Source organism: Alosa pseudoharengus, unplaced genomic scaffold, assembly GCF_046254945.1.
Source record: "Alosa pseudoharengus isolate Yale_2024_CS ecotype anadromous, Long Island Sound unplaced genomic scaffold, YU_APseudo_1.1 YU_APseudo_1.1_scf_12, whole genome shotgun sequence".
NCBI lineage: Eukaryota > Metazoa > Chordata > Actinopteri > Clupeiformes > Clupeidae > Alosa > Alosa pseudoharengus.
Genome location: NW_027468587.1, coordinates 16704094 through 16729557, shown reverse-complemented (window position 1 = coordinate 16729557; position 25464 = coordinate 16704094). Strand labels below are relative to the sequence as shown.

The following is a 25464-nucleotide window of genomic DNA, read 5'->3' as shown; positions in this document are numbered from 1 at the left end:
TCTATATCATAGCTGCCATTTCTTTCTGACTTCTGATTCAGATAATTTGTGACTGTTACAGTGCCATCTGGTCAGGTTTACAGCCATAAACATTCAATAAAGGGGTAGACTTATAAGGTAGTGATGCTTTGTAGAATGACCTAGACCTTGTACATTTTATGGGGCTTACCTTTTTTTTTAAAAAAGGGAAAAAAAGCAGAACGACTGGTTCTTCAACATTTGTGCTGATGGAGGATCGGCCTGCAGTTATATGACAGCATCGTGCTAGAGCATCTGGAGCCTGCATTTAAACAAGACCAGAGAGCAGGAGTCAGTGAAGTGAAAACGCAACCCTTTGGGGTCAGTTACGTCACTGCTGATGACAAAGAAAAAATAAATAAAGGCATGTACTCTTACATAACTAACCCCCTTAACCGCTGAAGATGAGGAGCCAAAAACATGACCCCAGTCTTCTGGAGATGGGAATTGAAAAGATGATGTCAAAATCAGTGAAGCGTGACATAAATGTTAAATTATTGAGCAGATGAACAAAAATAATGCACGCAGTGCACAGCCACAAGGAAAAAAGGCCCTGGAAAAGGAGGGGTGGACTGGGATTAACCCTTGGTGTGTGAAGCTCTGATTAAGATTAATGAAAAGCAATGCTTTTAAGCTGTTTGAAACAAGATGGATGCCATGGACGAAGCAACATTCACACGGAAATGTGTTTACAGCTAAATGTTCAAAAGGCAGTCATGACCTGGATGTGAAATAATAACTGATATAATATATTATTGTAACAGATTTCATGAAGCCAGGTATCCATACTCCAAAAACTAAATCAAAGGTCATTTTAGGAATAGAGTTTAACACATTGCAGTAAAATTAACTCAATGTAGTTGCTATGTGTACTAATTCATCTCATCTTAAACATACTCACTCCAATCTTGATTCATTCATAAATTGTGTCAAAGGCCTATCTGACTGTGCCATACTCACCAACACTGCTCATGGCATTCCACTGTATTACCACGGACTCCTGTGGTTGATTTGAATTGGTTTGAATATCTTAGAGACATCCTGCAATTTCCATTAAAAGTTTATTGAAAACTGAGTGTGAAAACCTATTAGGTAACACTTGCATTCTTGATTAGGCCAAGTTCATTACGTTACATAAGATCCTTACGTCATATCTTTATTTTTTTACAAATAAAAGTTAATGAGGATAGCCTACATGTAACGTGTCATGGAATGTAATTTCAAATATGAATGGAAAGCTAACTACAGATAGCTGACTTACTGTAATTTGGGCGGCCTAAAGCTAAAGCGATTCAGTGGTGACGGTCAGTTTATTTGTTTACCATAGGTCGCTATGTTACTTAGTTAGTGCAACTAGCATGTTATTTACAGGTATATTAAGATTTTGTTTATGACATTAACGTTACATCTTAAATTGAAACAATAACCCCTGAAACAAGAGCCTGGCTTATTGCATGTCCAGGCCTTGCTTCGAGGCAAAAAAGTACACGTAAGAGGGTGTTTTCAGCCAAAATTGCAACATTCTGGCTTGGCAAGAGCGCGTTGACCGCAGCTGCCCCCGCCCTGTGCTCCGTGTCGCGAGTTGAGACAGTGATGCCCTTGTTTCTGACTACTGTGTGCCACGTGTCAAGATGCCGCCTAGGTCTAACTTCAGGTTTTTCCCCTGACAGGTCTGCAAGCAATATCTGGTTCTGACAGAATGGGACCCTTCCAGGACTACGAGGTGCCTGATATTTTTACTACAGCGTCGGGCAGGCTGTATAGTCTGTCCAAACGACTGTTTGATTTAGTCAGAGCCTAACTCAGATTCAGGGTGAATGGCTGTGTGCTCTTTCAGGAATCCAACAATTTGCTTGCCACCTGTCGATGGTAAAGCGTGAGACTGGAAAGGCTGGGAGCACAGCACTGACGTTTTAGCCTATGCTGAAATATTTTTATTTTCCTCTCGCGATAACCTTTAAGTGCTATGTTACCTGTGTGACCTTGATGTTCCGTAGGAAAAGAAGTCGCCAGAGAAACAGAGTCCACGCAGCCGCATCCCCCGTCCTGTCCTCTCCCCGCCACCCGTACCCAAAGGAAAACGTTCGCCCTTGCCCGAGCATCCGTTTTCTGAGGAGGAAACCAAGGAATGCGACATCAGTTCACAGCTCTCAAAGAGAACAATCAGTCCAAATAGTTTCTCCTCCGGTGAGATACCACTTCTGTTATTTTGTAACAAATAAAACAGCTCTGCATGTTAATGTTAAGACTGTTATTCACTGAACTCACCACAATATAATCTAGGGTAGGCTACACACAGTTCCATAATTATGTGGTCGTATGGCCACTCAGTATCCAAACTGGTTAATTTAGCAGCATTGTAATGTAAGTCATTGATGTTTTCCTAACTGTGAAAGTGAAACTGTTTTTCTCATTTTGTAAGACCCAGTCGTTGTTTTGATTATATTGTGAAATCGTTGCACTAGCTACTTTTCATTGAAAAGTAATTGGGCCGTACTGGATAAGGACCAAACATATCCTAATATCCACAATTTCTTACACAGAAGGTTGGTAAATGTCAAACATAGTAAGGCAGATCTGTTGTACAAACCAAGGCTGTCAAAACATGTGGCTAGGAGTCTTCCTTTCCCCCCTCCCTTTCTGCTGCTCTGAGTATGCATGCATGGAGCAGCAGTCTCTAAGAGCAGACACTCCGAACCTTGAACTTTGATCATTGTCTGCATGTGTTTGTGTGTTGAGGGGGTGGGGTGGGGGTGCGCGCAAACATGTGTCTGTCTATATTGGCATCTGCTGCACACAACCTTTTATGCAGATGACACTGGATGCCCAAGCAGTCAGTCCGCCTCGCCTGCCAAGACACCGTCAGGCTCCGACAACAGTCCCCTATGCTCCCCGGCTCTCTGTGAGCGCAACGCCCAGACCAAGAGGGTGAGGGTGGATGTCATGGCTGAATGGAGCACACCTCCAACCAAGCTCAAGAGGGAGCAGCACTCATCCAATCGACCCAGAGGTGAGTCTGGAGATGAGGGCCTCCTGGTTTTTCTCCACCTGCAGATCTAGTTCTTGGCGTTAACATTTCAGTTTGGATACACCAACTTAAAACTTACTGTTTGTAGGCTAGATTGATAAAGTTGTTTTGGCAGAGTGCCTGTTCCTCATGCCCCTTTCAGCAATGTTGATGTTTGGTCAAGGATACAGAGTTAGTTATGTTTCACATATAATTCCTGTAGTTAAATTAATATTGAGTCCCAACAAAATTCTTACCTTGCCTTCTTGTGTAATGGATTTTCAGGTGTAAGGATTTTATGTCAGTAATTTTGTACTTTTGAAATCCATGCATCATCTAACTTTGGGCAACAACATCTTTGACAGAAACTTCTCAAATAGTATGAAAACTAAATCAGTCGTTCTTTATTTGTTCCATGTGCACTAGTGTATGCAGAAGCCTTGCAAAAAAACACCTAGACGGGTCAAAGTACAGAGATGGCGATGATAAGACACGTGCAAGGATTAAAGTTATCCGTCGTAGGACGGATTTCCGTCAATTTGATTTTAGAAATGTCTATTTGAGATCGATGCAGATCCGATGAGAAAAAAAATAGGAGGGGGGGGGGGCTTATCACCTTTTGCTTTTCCTTTTTTAAGGCAACTACAAATATTAGGTAAATGTTTAAAGACCTAATAGTGTTCTTGAGAACTTTCTGTGTCTCAATCAGTGACCGCTCAAGAAGATGGCCTACGTCAGCCATGAGTTTCGCTTTGTTTATGTACACACTTCTCGGGCGTTTGCTTAAAAAAAAGAACACGTATGGAGGACTATAACGGTCTAAAAGTTGGATTATAGTGACACAATCGAGACAACTGATGAGGTTGGCCAATCCGTTTAACTTTTTTGGATATGATATTGTGAGCTCTATGTGCGAATTCGGAGAAGAAGCGGCTGTGTTCTTTTCGTGCATCAATGTAGACAATTTCTTACTATCGCGAACTCTTGTCAGGGGAGGTCATTCATTTTGGGTGTCACCTATGACTAGAACAGATAGCCTGCTATGCCACCCGATTAGGGGTGTAACGGTTCATGTATTCGTATTGAACCGAAACGGTACGGGCGTCACGGTTCGGTGCATGAATTTACACGGAGAATACACGGTATAAAAATACATAAAACTCGTGTGCGGATTAATTAATGTCATGCGCAATTACTGTTAAGTAGCGAGAGTTACGGGAGTTCTTTAGCGACACCTAACGCTAATCTGTAGCCTCGCCTTAGCTCTGAAGCTCTGATTGGCACCTATGTTTTTTTTTGTCAGGTCGTCAGTCGAGTCCGTCAGTCATTAGCAGCACTAAGGTTAGACCCACAAGAGTTAGAGGATCCGCTGGTCTATTTAAGATCGCAAGTTTGAGAACTTCAGTTACAGTAACGTTAGTACAGGCGAAAGAGTGGTGGATAAGATGAAACTGTGTGTCAGCGTTGTTCAGCAGTTATTGGGTATGTGAGTGGAATAAATGCTACACATATTCGAAGCCATCACCCAGATGATGTAGGCTACCAATCACTGAAACGAGGGGAAAGAAACTTCCCCTGCGCTTCAGCAGCCGTTGGATACACATACAAATAGGGCCAAAACCAATGGCTTAAATTAAATGATTTCGTAATGACAGAAAGCTATGTAAATCGCGTGGTAATTACCTTTATGTTGGGGTAACTTGTAACTTCTCACATGAGGAGCTGGTAGTGTTAAGTGCATAGACAGTAAAATAAAGTGACAACGCTAACCAGGCTAATAAACAAACCATGCTAGTACGGTGAGTTAACGTCAAAGGGCAAAGTCACGTGACTTCTAGTTGTAGTCTGTTTATGAAATGAAAGGAGCAATTTCGTTTTTTAAAAAAAGGCAAAATAGTGTGATATTTTCACAGTTAGTAGGCTAGATTATTACTTTACACACAATGAAAAATATTGAGGCAAATTGTAGACCCTTCCATATACAACTAAACACAGATGTTGAAGGTCTTGCTTAAGTGGATTTTTAAAAATAATTTTTCTATGTAATTTGCACTTTCAGAAATAAGAGATGCTGTAGGCCAATTTTCAGTTTTATGGCTGATTGTCTTATTTTGTTTACAAGTTACAGATGGAGTCTGGGTACTTATTGTACTGTTTAGCCTACATCTTACACACTTCAGGCTGTTGCAGATAACTCAGGGAAGAGACTGTATGACACTAGGTGGTACAGCCTGAGACATGCACAATAAAAAAAAGCTTTCTGCATTTTTGTTTTGCTTTTCCCTCCATTGTACCGAACTCGTACCGAACCGTGATGTCCGAACCGAGGTATGAACCGAACCGTGACTTCTGTGTACCGTTACACCCCTACACCCGATGTAGGCTACTATTATTGTTACAGTTTTTAATCAATGCAACTAACATTAGGCTATGTGTAAAGCAACGCAATATAAACCGTAGCCTATCCCGTCTGTAATGACATACAACAATGTTTTTCACAATTTGCGACGGAAGGTTTTGACTGAGCGTGTTAACATAAAATAATAATAATATTGTCATCATCGCGAACTGTCGAGTAAGGGGGTCAGTCGTGTTTGTGACGCACAGACGGCCTTGTAGCCTATTTTGCTTAGGCCTCACTTTTAACGACAGTATTGTGAGTGTATGTTGAAAAAAAATAACCATACAATTAAAATAGTCAACTTAAAACTTTGCTATAAAATATTATTAATTTATAGCACAAAACCATAACCAGTAGGCCTACCAGAACCTCGCATATTAGCGTCATGATTTGTGTGCGTCTATTTGGCAAGGCCACTAGCTGTCATGGATGCGTTGTTGCTAAAGGAAGGCAGGTGTCAAAAGTAAAAAAATAAATGGAGATGGGCAGCTGTTGGAAACGGGGGAGAACTAACAAGCCATCGTGTGTAAAGACATTAAAGTGCCACGGGTTTGATTTTGCGCGGTTCGCTGCAAGAAATTTGTTTATGGATGCAATAGGAAAACGTTTTAGCGTTTTAGCGCCACCAATCAGAAGACCGTACATAAGGTTAACGTTCGTGCACTTCATCTTCCCTACCTGGTGCAACTAGCCACCACGACAGAGTTAGGCTACGTTTATCTATGGCTGACCGTTTTTACATTTAGAAAGTAGGCTACGCATGTTCTTTCATAGCGCAACACGACCGGTCCCTCACCATATCGCAACCTCTTGTCAACCTTATACAATCTGTTGCTGAAGACAAAAGCGCCGTCTCCAGATTGTCGTTATCAAATGCGCAGACCTCCTGCATGAGCACACACAGTATTGCTGCTCATTGGAAAACTGAGTTGTCTGTAAAACTCAAAATTACCATGTTTTCATTAAATGCGGATGAGGCAACAATGGAAATATGAACAATACCTAGAATGTTCTGATTCGTTACTTTGATGAGGAAATGGGAAGTCTTGCAAACTTGATTTTATAGATTTTACTTGGTGTTGAATTGCATATTAACAAGAAAAAAAATCTCCCCTTTAAACACTTTTGGCCTGAAGTAATTAAATAAGAGTGTGTTAAAGCCTTTCTACAATATTGCTGCAGTAGAAAAGAACAGCAATGGCTAATCGGCAATGGTCAGGGATGGTACTAAAATATATTTTTGTTCATCAGGAAAACTCAATCTCAATCAAGAACACTCTCAATTCGCCTTATTCACATGGCCATTGGCGGCTAAAACGAGGCTACAGGGTACACAAACCATAGGATTGTTATGTTCTATGCATTCACCTGTAGGTGGCATTAATTATATAGTAAGTGTACCCTGTAGCCTCGTTTTGGTTTAAACAATGGCCGCCATGTGAATTAGGCGAATACTCCCTTTACTTTGCTGTTTGCATCTTTTTGTACATTAAAAACCAATAGGTCGCGACCGCAAAAGGGGTGCTATCTCTATAGGTAGATATGAACAACGTATGATTTATGGCCTGAAAAAAGTTCAGTCAAACGATTTTTTTTCACTTTAATCCCTGCACGTGTTGTGTAACACACTCTGGCTAGTGTTGGTTGATAAAGCTATACAGTGTATGTATTTTTGTCTAATGGTGACTGTAGTGTTTCTGTCTGGTTTTGTTCTCAGTCAACTGCTGCTTGGCACTTGTGTGTGGCCGTGTGCTTGTCTGGCATGAAACGGGTGGGACATAAGTAAAGTGACAGGTGGCGTCTAATTGCTCTGATTGGCATGCTGTTGATTGGTATGCCATTTGAACCTCAGTTTTCCAATCAGCCTAATTAGTGGTAGTTATTTCTTTTTCATTTTCCATTGGCAGAGGGCACTGACCGTCAGTTGATCTCACAAGGTGTTGAGGGATTGCTTTGCATAGCATAGCAGTGTTTGACTTTTGTTGTTCATCACAGAATTTGAGGGGGGAAAATAGAGCACATCACTATGGTTTTGTCACATGAGAAGTGTACTTTCTCAGGTTGGTATCTGTAATTATATAATTCTGGTGAGGTGTTCAGTCCATTTCCTCCAAGTGAATTTATGACCCAACAAAGAACCACAGACACATGGCTGTAGCTCACTGGCGTAATTCAGGAAAGGCATTGTTCGGTGAAATTGACCTAAGTCCTCAATTGTTGCAATAATGATGTGTTGTAGTATGGTGGATTTAAAAGATGTAGGTGTGTAATCCAGGAATTAACTTTTATCCCTTCTTTGTTCTGACAATGATATGATTTACCAGGCTGGTTCTCCCCTGTCATGTGCTTCAGGATGTTGGGTGCACCCCAAGCTCTATTTGCATCAAATTAATAAGAATGAGGGGTTAGGACAGGAGGAAGAAATTAGAATTAGGTTTTGCATTAGAACCCACTGAGCTACATTCTACAGTTCCATCAGCACAGTCCTGATTGAGGAAATTCTCGCTGTTGTTGTGGGGTTGAGTGCTTGGCTGTGTCTCAAACCACGTACTTCAAATACTTAGTTTAAGTATATAGTGCAGATATTGGGACAATACTAACCGTCAAAAAATGGGCATTACGGACAGAAGCGCTCAGTGCACACGTGCTGATGGAAGTATGCGGTTTGAGACCAAGCCTGTCTTCGTGTGAGTGCACCAGGTCATGGAAAGTCTGTAACCCAATCTTCTTAGACAGTCCTCTTTAATTCTAGTCGCTGACACTGAAATTGTGCTTGGGTGCTGAGCAAGAGTGCAAAGCCTTTTTGACTCTGTTCACATACTGATCACGGGTTGTCGTGATTTTGAGTTGAGCTGAGTGTGTTTATGTGTAAGGCTGATTCTTTAGCCATGGCTACATTTGGTTGTTGACCAATTGAGTATTTGAATAGCCAGGATGGTCCCTGTGAGATGCATGACTATGTATGTAGACCTGGCTGAGCTCCGTGTCTGTAGACGAGGAAATGCTACATGTAAGCTGTATTTTGAGACTTCTGAGAAGTTTGATGATTGGAGATTTGTCTCTACTTATGCTTATGTGGGGCGTTGAGTGCATCTTGAAAGTGTCACCTTGTTGAGCTTTCCCACTTTGTGTCACCTGGACACCTGTCATTGCAGGTAGTGAGGCAGACTTCAGTTCCTCCAGTAGTGGAAGCATCAAGACCAGAGAAACTTTGTCCAGCTCCACAGGGAAAAAGCTATCTTCACGCAGGTATTTTGCACTTGACTTGAACCATTAATTGAAGATGATGCAATTTGTATTTTGTTTTGTTTGCCTTGCCTGATGTCCACCATGTTGTTCTCATGCCCTCTGTCTTTTTGAGTCATTTGTCCCTTGACCTTGGATATGTCTTTAACAGCATGCTGATGGCATAAATAGACTTCTTCAGGACCATCTGTTTGGTAATTTGCTTGCAAATGCTTGGCTGAGTTGTTCCACGGAACTGACAGCCTGCTGGGTGTAGCTGTCAACGACGGGCACCCTTATTGATCGCTAATGCCTCACTCTCGCTCTCTTAGTCGCGGAACCCACATCAGAAGCTTGCCTGTGTTTAAGCCACCCGGGAACCCTAGTGCCTCCCGAGACTCCGAGCTCTATGCGCCTTTCAGGACACCCCCTAAAGCCCCCTCCTCTTCCACCAACAGCAGCAGCAACTCCAGTCCCACCACCAGGTACTGCATTGGCTGCTCTGCCCTGGGCTTGGGGGCGCGTGCGTGTGCGTGTGCGTGTGCGTGTGCGTGTGCGTGTGCGTGTGCGTGTGCGTGTGCGTGTGTGTGTGTGTGTGTGTGTGTGTGTGTGTGTGTGGCGCACAGTCAGACAGGCGTGGGTGTATGGGTCAGGAGACAGGTTTTTAATCATAATCCTTCAGCGTCTGACAGAAAATGAGGATTACACTGGTTATGGCTGAGTTCATATTTTTGGGCGGCTGGCTTGTGATTTTTATTATTTATTTATTTTTCACCATTCCTGGATACTGCCTGCTGTTGCTATGGCAAAATGGGAGGTTTTGGTGGGGTTGGTTATTCAAGGACTTGACCCATTAATATTTCATTCTGTTGAGTCAATTTTGACTAGGCTCTTTGTATCTAGGATTTCAGTAGTGAACTGGGGTCACATTTCATTGGCTGCTTTGAGCTCTTGTTGCTTGGATGCAAACCAACAATGGCTTAGGGTAATGGGGTCCTGTCAAAAGATTGTTTCAACTCAGACCACAAGCCTGAAGTGCTAGAAACACATTTACATACATTCCTTGACATTAGGATTAACTTGGGGGTGGGGGTTGTTTATCAGTAGTTAGGGAGTCTCTCTTCATTTAATTGAGTTCTTATTTGTTTATTTATGCCTGGTCAACTCAGTTAGGCAAAGCAGTGCTGAGCCAGACTTGGGTCACAAAATCGCTTCTCCGAATTGGAATTTTCTGCCTGACTTAGGGAGGTGTGTGTGTGTGAGAGCGCGTGCGCATGAGAAAGAGAGAGAGATGTCCTCGTTCTGTGCTCCCTTCTGCTTCTCTCGCTCTATTTCTGGCAGGGATGCAGAAGCTTACATCAAAGCTGGAGCACCAGGTTGCTAGGATATTATGCTAGCTCAGTTGCTGCGCACTTGCACAGAGCACTGCTCTGCATAGATGCATATTGCCATTCCTTCCCATACCTTCAAACCTAAGATTCTCAGATGCCTCTAAAAGTTAATGTTTCGGTTTAAAACGTGAACAGATGTGTGTTTTGTACATTGAAAATCTATTTATTCAGACTTCGTATGATTTGAATTCTTTAATGGTACACCGGATGTATCCTGAGGAGACAGATTTGCAGTACCCAGCGCATGCCCTTTAGAGAAACAAATGCAATTTCCCCTCTTTTATTTGCATTATGGTAATCTTTTGTCCCAGCATAATTTTTTGCATCTGGTTAAATGTCAGCCCTGCAAAGTCAAACTGTAATTGACAAGGTGACCTAACAGGCTGTCCTTTCTCTGAAGCTCTATTTTGAGCTTGTAATGTTTGAGGGTTACAGCAGCATCTAGTCCCCTTTTTTGCTTGGCCTAGTTACTTCCACTATGGTGGGCCACCTAAATATTATCCAATTTACTTCAAAATTGACCAGGAATGTTTTTTTTGCTCATTGGCACATAAGAAGCATAGGGACATATTAATTTGCATATGTCAAGGCGGATGATTCACCCTAAGCAGCATCTACTCCCCTTTTTTGCTTGGCCTAGTTACTTCCACCTCATGAGGAAGAGGGAGCAAAGCAAACACTGGAAACTCAAGCAGCTTAGCATCAGCACCACTGTGGTCTCTTTCTATTCAGTCAGTGGCATCGCAATGCTGCCCTGCTGGGAGTTTTGCTTTAGGGCTAGGCTAGGCTAGGCGAGGATGGCATCGCAGAAGGACTGGGAGTGGAAGCTGACGTGTCATTTCCTCTCTACCCACAGACGGGCGCGCACCACACGGTACCACTCGTGCGGAGACAATCATGGCATCAAGCCCCCAAACCCCGAGCAATACCTGACCCCGCTGCAACAGAAGGAAGTGACCATCCGGCACCTGCGGAGCAAGCTGAGAGAGTCTGAGAACACTGTCCATGACCGGTAGGGTTCTTCTCTCATTCTCTCTTTATCCTCAGGAGTTGTAAAAGTCTAGCCTCAGTAAGTAAAACTCCCACCATGTATTTGTTCTACCTGTGCACTTACAGTAATTTCCTGTGTATTACAGTAATACAGGTGATCTCACTAAGCTGATCCACCAGGTTGAGAAAGTTGTGTAGGTTAGAATCCGCTAGTTTAGTGAATGGTTGGAACAAATATGGTGGGTCTTTTTGAAGCCAGACATTCACACCTCTGGATTTAACTTCAGTCTGTGTATCTGGTCTTAACATTTATATTCAGCTCAACGGAGAGGGGCTCAGAGGCTTAACGGTAGCCTGCAATTTGTATTCATCTTATGAAGCTTAACAGTAGCCTGTAACAAAGCTTTATAATGGGGTTTGTCTAAATTGACTGAAGACATCTATTTTGTCAGTGCTGGCACCCTTCGCTGTTGACAAGCTGCTGAGTTTGTGAAGGACTACCTCCACAAGGGAGTCACAGTGCTGTCCTGAGGCTGTTGCATCAAGAGGCTCACCTGTTGCTATTGTAACCGAGGTCGTAACCGCCGCTCATGGCCCTCAAACCCGTACACCTCAACACACACCGGCATGAGAGTCAAACGCTCTAACCACTGAGCTAAAAGCCCAGGCTTCCAACTCAGCGGTTAGAAGCGTTCTTAAGGTTAGGGGTGTGAGGATTTACACGGGCAACTAGCATGCTAGCTCAGTTCGCCTCCGTTACACTATGTTGTGCCCACACAAGAAAGGAGTTCTGATCAACTATTTATTTATTTATTAATTAATTAATTAATTTATTTTTTTCTAGCCATCTGTTTTTTGGGGAGACTTTGAGGGAAATGTTGCATGAAAAAAATGGCTAACTTTCTTGCCTCTTTCAGGGAGTCTGAGATTGAGGAGCTGAAGGGGCAGCTGGGGCGCATGCGGGAGGACTGGATCGAGGAGGAGTGCCATCGGGTGGAGGCGCAGCTGTCCCTGAAGGAGGCGCGCAAGGAGATCAAGCAGTTGCGCCAGGTGGTGGAGACCATGAAGAACAGCTTGATGGAGAAGGACAAAGGCATCCAGAAGTACTTCATCGACATCAACATCCAGAACCGCAAGCTGGAGTCCCTCCTGCATAGCATGGAGCTGGCCCAGAGTGGTTCCAACCTGGATGAACCCACCCTGGATGAACCCACCCTGGACTATATCTGTGACTCGCCAGAAAAGTCTCCTACATACAAGATGGAGGGGGAGGATGAGGAGGAGGAACATGATGAAGAGGTCAGGAGAGAGGGGCCTCAGAAGGAGATGGCGGACATTGGACTACTGGCCAATGATGAGATGGCCAACCGGACAGACATCCTAGAGCAGGTCCTCATGTCCACAGCCATGGACTGCAGCCAGAACACTAGCACCAAGCACATGCCACAGCCTGAACTCTCCGCACTGGGACACAGCGATTTGGAGGAGCACACCATCGACCAATCCTCCTCTCCAGAACCTCCATTACCAGTACTACTACTGCAACCACCCCCACAAGCACCACCACAAGCACCACAGGCAACAATCATACTCTGCAAAGCAGAGCACAAAGAGGTCCAAACCGAGGACCTGGGCTACACTCCCGACCTGCAAGCACTCCTTTTGCAGCTGCTGAAGCTCCAGGGTGACGGAGCCCCCAATTCTGCTCTCTTCTCGTCCAGCAACATCCTACAATTCCCAGCCCTGCACGATTCCAACCCGGCTAAGAGCGCCGACGGGACCCCAGCCTATCCCGCTCCCTCCGTGACCCCGGGGAGCTCCAGCGATTCGGGCCTAGACTGCTCCGAGCACAAGCCGGAGTCGCTGAGCCCGCGCTTCATGGAGGAGCTGGATTTCGGGGTGCAGAAGGGGGTGGACTCGTGCGGGGCTCCGTCAGTGACTGTTGTGGAGAGGCGGTACTGGAGCAACAGCTTCCTGGTCGATCTGGTGGCGGTGGCGGCACCGGTGATCCCCACCGTGGCCTGGCTGTACTCCCGGCACGGGATTGGTGGGGGAGCACCGGTGTACAATATCGCCTCACTGATCCGAGGCTGTTGCATCATGGGATTGCACACTCTCCGCCATGTTACTCACGGCCCCGACATCTGATTGGTACTCATCCTCCCCCGCATGCACTATCTGACCCCAACAAGAGCACTTAATCGTCTGCTAAACCTAGATAATTTGTTATTGTGTGTTTCCTTTGTTTTGTACAGTTGTATATAAAATCACATAATATATTTTGCTGCATTGTTTTTGTTTCTTTGCACTCTTGTAAAGTTGCCGTAGTTTAAGGCAAAACATGTTAAATGAAAGGGATTTGTGTGTTTATTTTGTTAGGGATTTGTGTGTTTCTTTTGTTAGTAGTTCTTAGACATGTTGTTTAAGTTGATGAATTTGTAATTGATCATCTGTTTAGATGATTTGTTGTACTTGTGCAATTCTTGGCCTAGTTCATTTGTTCCCTGCTTTTATATGAAGAATGAGTGGAGAGTTGTGTGATTGACTGACTCTTGTCAAGTTGCACTCCAGTGAAATTAAGGACCGCTGTTAATGTTTTGCTTCAGTAAAAGAAGTGTTCCAAAAATGTGTTCCTCCTGCCAAAGCTTTTTGTCCCTCACAATTTGTGCTTGGTGACATGTATTTTTCTCCTTGAGGTTAGAGCTTTTTACATGTTCCTATTTGTGTACCAACCTGTTTGCGATGACAAGTCAATGCTACAGTACAACTTAACACTTGTGATGTGCCTGAGCAATGTGCAATATAATTTGTTTATATCAAATGTCCTAATATATTTGTTATTAAAGCATGGAACCCCAACACATACAGACTATTCCTTTTTTTAAGAAGCAATGAGCGCCATTCTTTTCGTGCCTTTGTCAAAAGGAAGAATTATGCCTATTGCATGAGCAGGTAAAGGGCCAATGTCTTCCTTTGTTAATTCCATACAGGGTGGACAGCTTATTTGTAATCTCTATTAAATGGAGAAAATACCATCAGCCTTTGGCTATCGAGAAAAGTTTTAATTTCAAGTACTTTTTGTTAATTCCAGTTTAGCAGTGATTTAATTAGTCGTAAATCCGTTCAAAAGAGGATAGCTCGCTTAAGCAACAGTGGTAACATCTTGTTGCAGGCTGGATGACTGATCTGCAGTCTCTTGAGGGGGAGGGAGGAGAGGACCAAGTTGAAAACTACCTTTCTGAGTCTGACTGAGGACCCAAGAGGAAAAGTCGTTAAAATGCTCAAGGAAGGTAATTTCTTATGCACACTCCAAAAATGTTCTTTCTGTCAGAGTGTGTTATGCAAACCCCTGTAAAGTTTAAAAGGGGAATTTTAGTGTCTAGTAAATTCCACCAGGGTGACTTGAGTGCAGTGCGTTAGTGTTAGTAGTTCCTTAATGGTGCTCTCGGTGTCGCACAAACAACTGGCAGGTACTGAACCTCTCAGTTCCGTCTGAGAGAGGGGGAGACGGCAACAGCATTGTTTTCTTTACGTAACACATCTCCTAAAACATTGCTCGATCTTATGAGGCTGTGTACTTTTTTTCCCCACCTTCATTTAAAAAACAGAACATGAAATAGCACACAGTGATGTCAACTCAGCCCGAGGGACTCTTACAGCGAGAGGGGTATGACACTGCTTCCTGTGGCCAGATGGAGGGACTTTTAGTTGCATAACCTGGGCCTCCACTTCATTACACACATACACACACACAGCAACGTGCCAAAGCAATTATCACTGTTCGGCTGTAATCTGGGCACACCGAGTTCTAGCTCGGTTCAGAGAACACGGGCAGACTCGGGCGGCTCCGTTTCGGTTGGAGACGTCAGCCCCCACCGAGGCTTCTGGGAAAATAACGCAGCAAAGTGGGAGAGACGTCACAGCAGACGAGTGAACGAGCGTGCGTCAGCAAGCTGCATCCTACCATCACAGTCCTCCAGGCTCAGTCAAGGACACAGGGCCGAGTGTCCCAGAATCCTCATTGTGCATCTGACACAAAGGCATGCACAGTGAATTAAAATAAAGAAAGAGAAATGAAAACACACAAAACAAAACATCACCCTAGATTGATTCTTGTAGGAGAACCCCTAGTTTATCTGGCAAATCCATTTCAATAACCCGAGGGCATGTTATTAGAAACTACTGTAGCGATGAGAGTGGCACGTTTCCCAATGTGGCTGCTGACAGTCAAGGAGGATGAAGGAGGCTGACACACCACACACACACACTGTGAAAGGGAAAAGTGGGTCAGCCTTCCAGCCCTCTTGTCTGGTTTGGGAGTGTTTTTTTTTTCATCTCACATTTTTATTTATTTATTAAGCGAGACAGATGGGGATCATAATGTCACTAGTAATACAGAAATGGGCTAGGGCCGGGCCAAGCTGTCTGCCCAAGTTAATCAGTATGATGCTACTTATCTAGAGAAGAACAAAATCCAAGCATTATCCGCCTCCGCACTCGGGCAGCGGAACAGGCAGGAAAATGTCTGGAGAAAACAGCGGAATAGGCAGGAAAACGTCTGGGACACACAGGGTGAAAATAAATAACACTTCATCTCTATTAACTCATGAACAGGTGAAAGAGAGATATATTCTTTATTTAGGAATTGATCTGATGTATATATCATGATGCTCTATAATGAGAAAAAATGAGAGATGGGACAAGGTTAAAACTGTTGGTTGAAGTATAGAGCTATTATTATTTGGACGTAACCTACCAAATGAATAATTTAAAGTCACATATCCAAAACTCAAGGTTGTTTTAATAATACATGGCACAGTCTCTTGAATGTGCAACACACACACACACACACACACACAAAGTGGAGCTCCACACATTTATTACTGACAACGAAGGAATGTGCAAAATAAAAAAAGAATGTAAAAAAAAAAATCAAACATTTCTTTTGTCATGAGAAATCATGCAACTTTCACCCCCTTGCTACATTTGTTTCACAAATTGGCCGGTCATGAGTTTGCAAAGAAAAAAATAAAGATACAAAAGGCATATCACCTGCCAATCATCTGAAACTGCTCTTTCTTTCGGTCGGCAGGTTCAAGCATCGCTGCATGCACGGGAAATTTATCTCCCGCAAAATGAACCATACAATGTTCTGACCAAGCAAAACACACTACTTGAGATCCACCTGCAACATCTTGATCAAACACATCCCTTTGTAACAAAAAATTAGCTCAATCAGAAAAGCCCTGAATTAGTGAATGATCGCATACATACACCAACAAACCACAGCCAGTCATTGTTGACTAACAAATGAAACTGGTTAAGGCCTTTCCCTCAGTTCTCTTTATACCATACTGCAGGGTGACATCTTGAGATGGGCGGATGGATTTTGACTAGGAGCACTATACCCGTTATGTCACCTAGCAGATGGGTCTAAGTCAATGAGAGAGTGGCCATAGACTCATCAGCCAAACAATTAAAAAAAAAAAAAAAAAAAAAAAAAAAAAAAAAAAAAATTGTCCCATGTTGCCATGACAACGTAGCAGTGCTGCTGTCCTCACGCGCCCCCATCAGCCTCATGCATTCTCACGTCTACATCTACAGCTCATTCAAAACACAGCCAACACACATACACATTAAATAGCATTTTAAAAACAAAAACGTATTGCTGAAACAAGCCTAACAGTGTCCGTTTCTTCTCGGTATATCCAAAGCAGAGCACATTGGCCTTCCACCGAGATTCAGTGTTCAATATGGATCAGGGTTTAATACGAGATGACCTTTACATTGGCATACAGCAAGGGGGTTGGGGGCAGTGGAGATTTCAACCAGTGACGAATTTTGTATTCTCCAGCAATACTACAAACTAAGTGACAGTATGTACTGGCAAGTGCCAGATCCAGATCCATTTACATCCACATCTCCATTCAATCTATACAATCCACGAAGCCTGTGAGCTGATTTATCCAAGTGTCTCATGCACAGCAAGACTCTCGGGAGTAGTGCGCACTGGGGGTAAAAGTATTAGAGGAAAAAAAAAAAAAAAAAAGACTTAGTGTTTGTCCATTTGATATTATCCCACTCAAACTTCAAGTTTTCATAAATAAGGAAATGGGGCGTCATCAAGTTCTCTCCAGGGTGCACTTGTAGTTACGGGGAAAAAGATGCACACATCCACGCACGCACGCACACACACACACACACACACACACACACACACACACACACACACTTTACTTGAGGGGAGAGAAAAACTGGTCTTACTGTAAGTTGTACAATAAAACTGCAAGAGCAGGGAGACAGTCAGTGGTTTCACACTGATATTGGGTAGAATTTCTGGCCAGGGGGGTTAAAAAATAGCAATGGACAATTAAAAAAAAAAAAAAAAAAAAAAAGGAAATAAAAAAACCAAACACTCAGCAAGGATGGATTTTACTTTGTATGTCAAGTGACTGCAATTAACCAAACGGACGACGAAGGAATTTCTTTTTTTGTCCGTGAGTGTCCAGCGCTCATTACGAAAAGAGGAAATGTTAGGAAAGCTTGACGGCAATCTTCTGTTCCTTCTTCATCATCCTCTGCACATCCTTCTCCATCTTCTTCCTCTGCTGTTCCATGGTACGTTTTTCCCTATCGGCCAACTTCTGCTGTCTGCAACCCAAAATGGAGAGAGAGAGAGAGAGAGAGAGAGAGAGAGAGACAGAGAGAGAGAGAGAGAAAGAAAGAAAGAAAGAAAGAAAGAAAGAAAGAAAGAAAGAGAGAGAGAGAAACAGGGCGAACGTACACGTGAGATACAGAAACTTCAAAGCACTGCGCCTCCGAGCCCCCGACTGTCAAGGGGGGATTTGTGCTTCAAAAGCAGAGGGAGAACCACAGGGAAGGCACTGCTGCAGACTATCCTCCTCAAGAATAAGCCCAAAATACTGATGAGTCATTAACAGATTAGTATCACAGTTTCTCCTCAACACAGTTCACCCTGTTTGACCCTCGTTTAAACACTGATAGTAGCTTGTGCTATATGGAGGAAGATATCTTAACTGACGCATTGTCGTGACTTTTGTGGTTGCTATTATGAGCGAGTCTTATCAAGGGCAATCCATGTTTAAGTGTGACGGTATCCTATGCTGCCATCTGGTGGCTAAAGTTTGAAGCCCCTGTGCTCAAATCTCAGCAGGTGACACCACCGCTCACATAATGCTACCAGTGTTTGTATTTTGTATAAGAATGAATAAATTACTGAATGTTTTTATACACACAATAATTTGTTGTAAGAGAGTCATGAGACAGAATTCATCAATATTATTGCTAAAATACACATCATGTATTCATTGAGGTCAAAACGAAAGTGAAATACTGAATGTACTGACTGCTATGCATTCTGATGCATGTTGTCTATAACTTTACTTAATGCCTTTTTAATACATTTTGCCTGTATTTAGCATTTTCTCTTTCACTCAAAAATAACAGTGATTATGTTCAAACGACTCGCAATTTGTGTACACAATAAGGAGACTTACAAGCATTAATTCGTTAATTTTGTTCATTCGTCTGAACATAAGTACTCCTTCTATTATACTAATCAAGCCTATACTGAAAGCCCAAAGACCTCAACGATGTCACTGGGACATCCGTAAGCTAGGTAGCTAAATTAAATGCAACAAACGCATTCATGGAAATATAACATCACCATCATCAGATCACTCATTTATTTCTCAGCGAAGTATTGAGGTAGGCCTATATTTAAAATTAAGATAACTGAATAAGAGCATAGTAGCTAACTAGCAGTTTACTGTCTCAATACTGAACATTTATTTAAAAAAATGTTAGCATCTGATATAGTCAAAGTAGCACATTATTTGAGATGGGGGATTCATGCCAGATGAGGGCACAGAACTGTTCACCATGAATTACTTACTGCTAACTCTGTTAGGTTAGGTGCCTTGTGATAAGGACTGAGTACACAGTAAACCAACCAAACGGGAGACATATGAGGAGGACAAGGAAAGAGAAAAGGTGCAGAGGACATCAAAAAAAGCAGATGGAAATCCAAAGTGCCCCCCTTCCCCCAGGAGGACTAAGAACAAGAAGGAGAAGAAAGGCTAGTCCTATAGTTAAGATTTGTTAAGCTAAGAAAGGAGGTCAGAGATAAGGATACAGCCATGAGTTTAGGAGTTACTTCTGCAACAGGAAGAGAGGAATTTTCCCGCAAGTTAACATAGCAGGCAGGATATTTTTCTGCCCCAGGCCCCCAGCCTACCTGAGCACCTCCTCGGCCTCCCAGGCAGCGTCGGACTCGTCCTCCCAGGCACTCGGGTCCTCCTGCCAGGCATCCATGTCTCCCAGCTCCGCCTGCACACATGACGAGCAACACACACTTCACACCCTTCCACCACAAGCTTTTTACACTTCCACAGGCTGTAAGCCAAGGACAACAGTATAGGACAGAATTCCAATATAAAAAGCCTCTGACTGCATAATTGTCCTTTTTCTGCATAAAAACTGCTGGAAAGCAACCTCAAATACAGCATAAACATGTACTAAAATACTGCTACAACAATGTACATTGTGCATGGCATGAGCAGCAAAACAGCTATATGAGAATATTCATGAAAAAATAAAAATGTGCTGAATTCACCCCCATTCTAATTTTAATTAAAGTTATGAAATGAAAACAGACAGAAACATTTCTACCACAGTAACTTGTAACTTGCAAAACATTCAAAAGACCCCCACATCTCAAAATAATTTGCCAACTGATTGAACTTTTGACTGAATCGGAAAAGTTCATGAAGTCCTGAGGTGACACAAATGATGTGAAAACATGTCCTTGTGGTGGTAGAGAATGTCTAAAGGAGAGATTCTTCCCATTTCTATACTATACACATGAACCAAATAGCATATCCCTCTGCAGCTTCAAATGAAGCCAAAACATTATAGGGATAATCATATCAAATGAACCATTCTAGCAATTGCCCTCGTAGATACGGTATGCTTTACTACATTCCAGTGTTCAACAACAATGACTTTTTCTATCTGATCAATGCCACTCAATCTTATCAGCGGTCATACTCCACACTGGACACACCTAATCGTGCTGCTAGCGCTACCACTCACTGCCAGGAGAAAGTGCCGTGTGCTGCTAGTGTTACCACTCACCGACAAGAGAGCAGGGTTCCTACTCTAAGACAAATGTAAAATTCCATGACTTTTCCCTGACTTTCCCTGACAAAAAATCTGAATTTCCATGACCTTCTATATAATAAATGGTACAATATACCGACCAAAGATTTCAGAAAAATCTTGTAGCGTTCAATAATCTTTTACTTTTTTAGAGTGGGAGATGAATAAATGGGCATTGGGCCCAGCTGTGGCGCAACTAGCTGGGGCACCTGCACCGTACGCCGGCGACCCGGGTTCGATTCCTGCCCTGTGGTCTTTTCCAGATCCCACCCCGACTCTCTCTCCCACTCACTTCCTGTCATTCTCCACTGTCCTATCTGATTAAAGGCATAAAAAGCCCAAAAAATAAAAAATGAATAAATGGGCATTGAATAAACAAAGTTGGACTAACCACAACTACTCAAGCAAGCAGTAAAGCTAATAATCAGATATACACTAATTCTGAGTGGAAATATATTTATGTTAATGCATTTTGGCAAGTAAAAACTGCTACAAAATTCCATGATATTCCATGACTTTGCCCCCGAAATAAAATTCCCTGACTTTCCATGTCTGGAATAGACTTTCCAAAATTCCACGATATTCCAGAAATTCCATGACCAGTGGGAACCCTGAGAGAGAGCTGCGTGTGCTGGCCTGCTGCTAGTGCTACCACTCACCGCCAAGAGAGCGGCGTGTGCTGCTAGAGCTACCACTCGCCGGTAGGAGAGAGCGGCATGTGCTAGCATGCTGCTAGTGCTACCACTCACCGCCAGCAGAGAGTGGCGTGTACGGCTAGTGCTAGCGCTACCACTCACCGATGGTGTGATGAAGGACACGTCCTGTGTGGCGGCCAGCCTGCTGGAGAAGCCTGTGGAGTTGTCTGGGGCAGAGAAGTTCAGTGGCTCCCTCTTCTTCAACACAATCTGAAATCAGAAGAGTGACCTTCAAATCTTTCTTCATTTGTCTGACGCTTTTATCCAAAGCAAATTACAGATGTCAAGGTAATTGCAGGGCCAGACTCCCTGGAACAACTCGGGGTTAAGTGCCCTGCTCAACGGTGGCAGCTGGGGATCGAACCCATGACTTTTCATGTGCTATAAACTTATATGGGGTCACCTATAGGGTTGCAAAGGGGCGGAAAATTTCCGGTAAATTTCCGGAAACTTACCATGGGAAGTTAAGCTGGGGAATTTTGGAAATATTCCAAATTGGAAACTTTAATGGAATTATAGGAAATTATGGGAATTAATTGGAATTTACGGGAATTAACTGGAAATTTTGGGTAATTCATACAAACTGTTTCATATACAAACATTAACATTTTGTTTCGTAATAAGCAATATGATTTGTATGTTCGTATTTTCGCCTAGCTTAGCATACAAAGGGAATCCCATTCTCTGCCTATTGTTTACTAGCGTGCTAAACTAGCAACACTCAACTGCCGAAGATACACCACACTACTCAACAACAAAATCCGATTGGTTAAACCTTTTTTTCCCATGCACATGAACGCACCATAAGTTTCCTTTATGTCTAGTCTATGCTGATTGCTGTGTGCATGTGATTGACTGATGTGCAGGGTAGAAATTCGACTGAAATTGCATTAAATCAGGTTGTTTTAACTAATATTATGCTCAAGATGGGATTTTGTCCACTACATTTAAGTTCCCTGTTATAGACTAACTAGCCATATTAAAAATTCCCAGTTAATTCCCATATATTCCCGTTAATTCCTATGGAAAGTTTCCAACTTTGAAAATTCCCGGAATTTTGCAACCCTAGTCACCTATACAGTTACACAGATGTAGGGAAAATGCGGCTATAGCTATATTCAAAATGTTAAATCGTTCACTACATATTGAGTGAGTGAGTGAGTGAGTGAGTGAACAAGTGTAAAATCTGAACACAGCTTATGTGAACCAACGCAATTACCTAATCGCAAAAGCTACAAATAATTGTGCACTGCACAGTTAATTTTGTCACATTTCTGACTTTGATATTCATTTCATCCTCCTTGTCTATGCCACTTCTGGTTGGTGGGTGTGTGTAGTATGTGAGGGGCACAGAAATTCTGATTGGTGAGCTTCATAGTCGGTCAGGGTGCTATGCCTCTTGTGCACCAGGTGTGCTCACCAATCAGGGTGGCACAAATTAAAGAGCCATTTGGATTATTGAACTGAATCAATTAATTGACATTCAAAAATCATATTGCAAATCGCAATCTGTCAGAAAAATCGCAATTAGATATTTTCCCCAAATCGTGCAACCCCAGTGTTTCCCATACATTGACTAATCTGTGGCGGGGCGCCACGGAATAAAAATCGGCCGCCACAGATGAATATTCTATGTTTAATTTAATTAAATTAAATTTAATTTAAAAATAAGGTCAAATCCTTGCATTGCCATTGAGCTGCGCTTTTTACGCACGCAGCCTTTCCTTGCCCCGCCCCGCTCTCTCTCGTAGCCCGCTGCCACTCCTCTGCATGTGCATTTAACAAAATATTCACGATTGAAGGATTGTTGTTGCCACATAGAAGCATTGCATAGAAGACGTCTGGCTAAATTGCTATTAAATCCGCTTAGCATCGTGACCATGCTGGGCAAATTTGTTCAAAACTGCTGCATTGAAGTGAACTCTGCTAAGGTCTTATCACAACATAGTAGGCTACATTGAAGAGACTAAACTAAGTTAAGTTATGAAATCAAGCAGTATCTCAAAGCTAACGTTACAATACTGTTTGGATGTCGAATTTAGAATGCTTAGCCTACTTACAGCTGCTTGTCAATTTCGTTGAAGGGCTCATTTTATTGACTGACACTGAATGTTTGCAAAATCCCGATGTAAATGGAAAAGTGTTTTCCAAAATTCAAAAGTGCTTGTCCCAAGGAGAAGTACGAACCTTCATTTTAACTATGCAAAAAACGTTATGAATTGCATCCACACATCAGCAGCCTTTCAACTGTGTTACAATTGCAAGGGTTCCCTCAAACGTCTTAAAAAGTGACAGGCACTCAATTTGACCTATACACTACCAAGACGATCTTAATACCCCCCCGTTGTCAAAGTCAGCTACCGCCACAAATTGAATCCAATTCTGTGGGAAACACTGAACCCTAGTGTGTATCTTGTAACTGGTAGAACATGCTCTTAAAAACATAAATTAATAATAAATGTACAAAAACCCATGCTATTGAAACTAATGATTTCACCATGCAACTGCACCTTTTGGGTTTTCCTGATGGTTGGTGCCATGTCTTTGAAGTAGTCTGGCTCCTCTTCTTCAGCATCATCCTGCTGTGGAGGCACTACCCCATTTCCACCCTCGATTTTAATGCTGGTTGGAGCATCTTCATCCCACGAACTCCACTCCTCAATTTCTGGCTGCAGGACAGAATGGGTTTGCATGAGTTTTAACTGTGTGTGTATGTGTGTGTGTGTGTGTGTATGTTGTAAATGTAATATGCTTATCGGGCTCTGTCCTTGGAGCCAATGTGAAATGCACAAAATTACTGACCTGTTTGGGCACGGATGAAAAATCAACAGTGGTTGGAAGTGTTATCTGGTCACCGCTTAGCTTGCGCAACCTCCCAGTCCTGGGTCCCAAACACAAACAAAATGCAGATAATTGAAATTCACTCAGTAAACAGTGATGCACAATAGTGTATTAACTGAAAATATGCTACGCGTGATCTGAAAGTAATATCAAATAATTTACTTCATTTATTTTATGCATGTTCTATATCTTCTGTGCTGTGACCTTGAAGCCTACCCAATAGGAAATATAAGAGCTCATGAATATTATCAAACTTATTTCTAAAAAGTGGCTAAAACCACAGGTTAACACACGCTATTGAAAAATACTCACACTTGCACCTCGGCTGTGTAGTGCACCCTAGTGGTTCTATATCTGATACATCGTGACAACTGGCATCGTCTACAACTAATGCTGCCTTTACATCAGAGAACTAGAGAACTGACACGAACATAGCATGAATACAATTTTCGTAATTCGTTCTTACCTGCATATTAGTCTTTTGAAGAAGGAGAGTATTGTAGCTAGACATGTGCATATCTTGAAAAGGCGGAATTGGGTAATGGCCATGTTTGACAATATATCTGCATATGAAAAACAATGTCTGTGGAGTAAGTACATTCCTCATGATGAACTAAAGTAACATCATTCCAGAAGTAAAAAAAAATTATTAGCAATAAAGTAGCAAAAAAGCAATCTCCACTCGTTACAGCTATAAAAGAAACAGTTTCCCTACATCACTAGGACACATAATATAATGGCCACAGATTCTTATCCAGAAAGGTAAATTGTTTTAGCCAGCATTGCTTTCGATACAATATGATCTTCTACACAGCACTATCTGACGTTTGCTTCCCCACTGTTGTCCGTTACCAGCTAGGTGGCCCGACCATATGCAACGTTAAATCTATTTAGCACGATCTGTGTTGACTAACGAGAACGGATTACAACATTGGCTTGCTACTCGATAAAAAACAACACAGTCCGTCACATTTTACTATGCATACTTACCAGGCAGATCGATACAAATGAATTGCAACCGCTGAATTCATTAGCTAAGCAGTCACTGTCTCGCTTAGCTTGCTAACAGCAATTCCTACACGCCTTTGGGATTCAGCCGATTGCTAATCAAGCGTATTTCCCCACTTTCCCTGCTGTGACAAAGCTGACCAAGTCAATGTATTGCATATCGACTGCCAGCACAGAACAATATGCACCACAAATCTTACAGCTTCCTCGTCCCTGATTTCATATCAATCCTGGAGAATTGCCGTCCCCGCTCTCATTGCACCTTGGATGCCATTTTTACACCAACAAGGAAGTGCACAGAATTACAAGGACCCAACTCATGGACGACCAAAGCATGCCTGCTAATTTTCTTTCGTAAAATATCCAACATTTTTTTCCTGTAGTCTCTGTACTGACATTAAACGTTCATATATGCAATTTCATAAGTACAATATACATGATCGAAACGAAGTTTCACATAACATGCAAGTTGTAGCCTACTGTATAAGTTGCCTCTTAATTTCCAGAAAACATTTTTGTTTATTTTTTTAGATGTAAATATATTTTATGACAATAGGTAAAATAGAACAAACCACAATACAAACGTATAAAAACCCTTGAACGAAGGAATGCGAAGGCAAACCTATGCATTAACCCTTTACTTTCAGACTGTTTATGACTTTTATGATTAGCCTACTGCATACATACAGTAGGCTACCAGAACCCGTT

General features: G+C 42.5%; 2 protein-coding genes across 3 annotated transcripts; one reads left to right on the top strand and one right to left on the bottom strand.

Moving 5' to 3' along the window:
* Positions 1-1651: 1651 nt before the first annotated feature.
* sybu (syntabulin (syntaxin-interacting)) lies at positions 1652-13863 on the top strand. Its single transcript, XM_076280286.1, has 7 exons — positions 1652-1741; positions 2016-2205; positions 2831-3028; positions 8582-8675; positions 8984-9136; positions 10899-11054; positions 11950-13863. The coding sequence occupies exons 1-7, from the start codon at positions 1718-1720 to the stop codon at positions 13178-13180; spliced, it is 2046 nt and encodes a 681-aa protein (XP_076136401.1). The 5' UTR covers positions 1652-1717; the 3' UTR covers positions 13181-13863.
* A 1950-nt stretch (positions 13864-15813) lies between these two features.
* On the bottom strand, positions 15814-25455 carry ebag9 (estrogen receptor binding site associated antigen 9). Of its 2 annotated transcripts, none has more exons than XM_076280283.1 (7): positions 24957-25455; positions 24215-24311; positions 23710-23788; positions 23418-23576; positions 21010-21117; positions 19290-19381; positions 15814-17683 (listed from the first exon to the last, which is right to left on the bottom strand). In XM_076280283.1, the coding sequence occupies exons 2-7, from the start codon at positions 24295-24297 to the stop codon at positions 17566-17568; spliced, it is 639 nt and encodes a 212-aa protein (XP_076136398.1). In that variant the 5' UTR covers positions 24298-24311; positions 24957-25455; the 3' UTR covers positions 15814-17565. The 2 variants fall into 2 exon arrangements, with proteins under 2 accessions (XP_076136398.1, XP_076136397.1); XM_076280282.1 differs by having other exon boundaries at positions 24739-25450.
* Positions 25456-25464: the final 9 nt, after the last annotated feature.

Coding starts and splice junctions, on each gene's coding strand:
- sybu (XM_076280286.1), top strand. CDS start 1,718: ATGGGACCCTTCCAGGACTACGAG. Junction 1,742..2,015: donor GACCCTTCCAGGACTACGAG/GTGCCTGATATT, acceptor GATGTTCCGTAG/GAAAAGAAGTCGCCAGAGAA. Junction 2,206..2,830: donor TCCAAATAGTTTCTCCTCCG/GTGAGATACCAC, acceptor CCTTTTATGCAG/ATGACACTGGATGCCCAAGC.
- ebag9 (XM_076280283.1), bottom strand. CDS start 24,297: ATGGCCATTACCCAATTCCGCCTTTTCAAGATATGCACATGTCTAGCT. Junction 23,577..23,709: donor TTTCATCCGTGCCCAAACAG/GTCAGTAATTTT, acceptor TCTGTCCTGCAG/CCAGAAATTGAGGAGTGGAG. Junction 19,382..21,009: donor TGTCCTTCATCACACCATCG/GTGAGTGGTAGC, acceptor TCATGTGTGCAG/GCGGAGCTGGGAGACATGGA.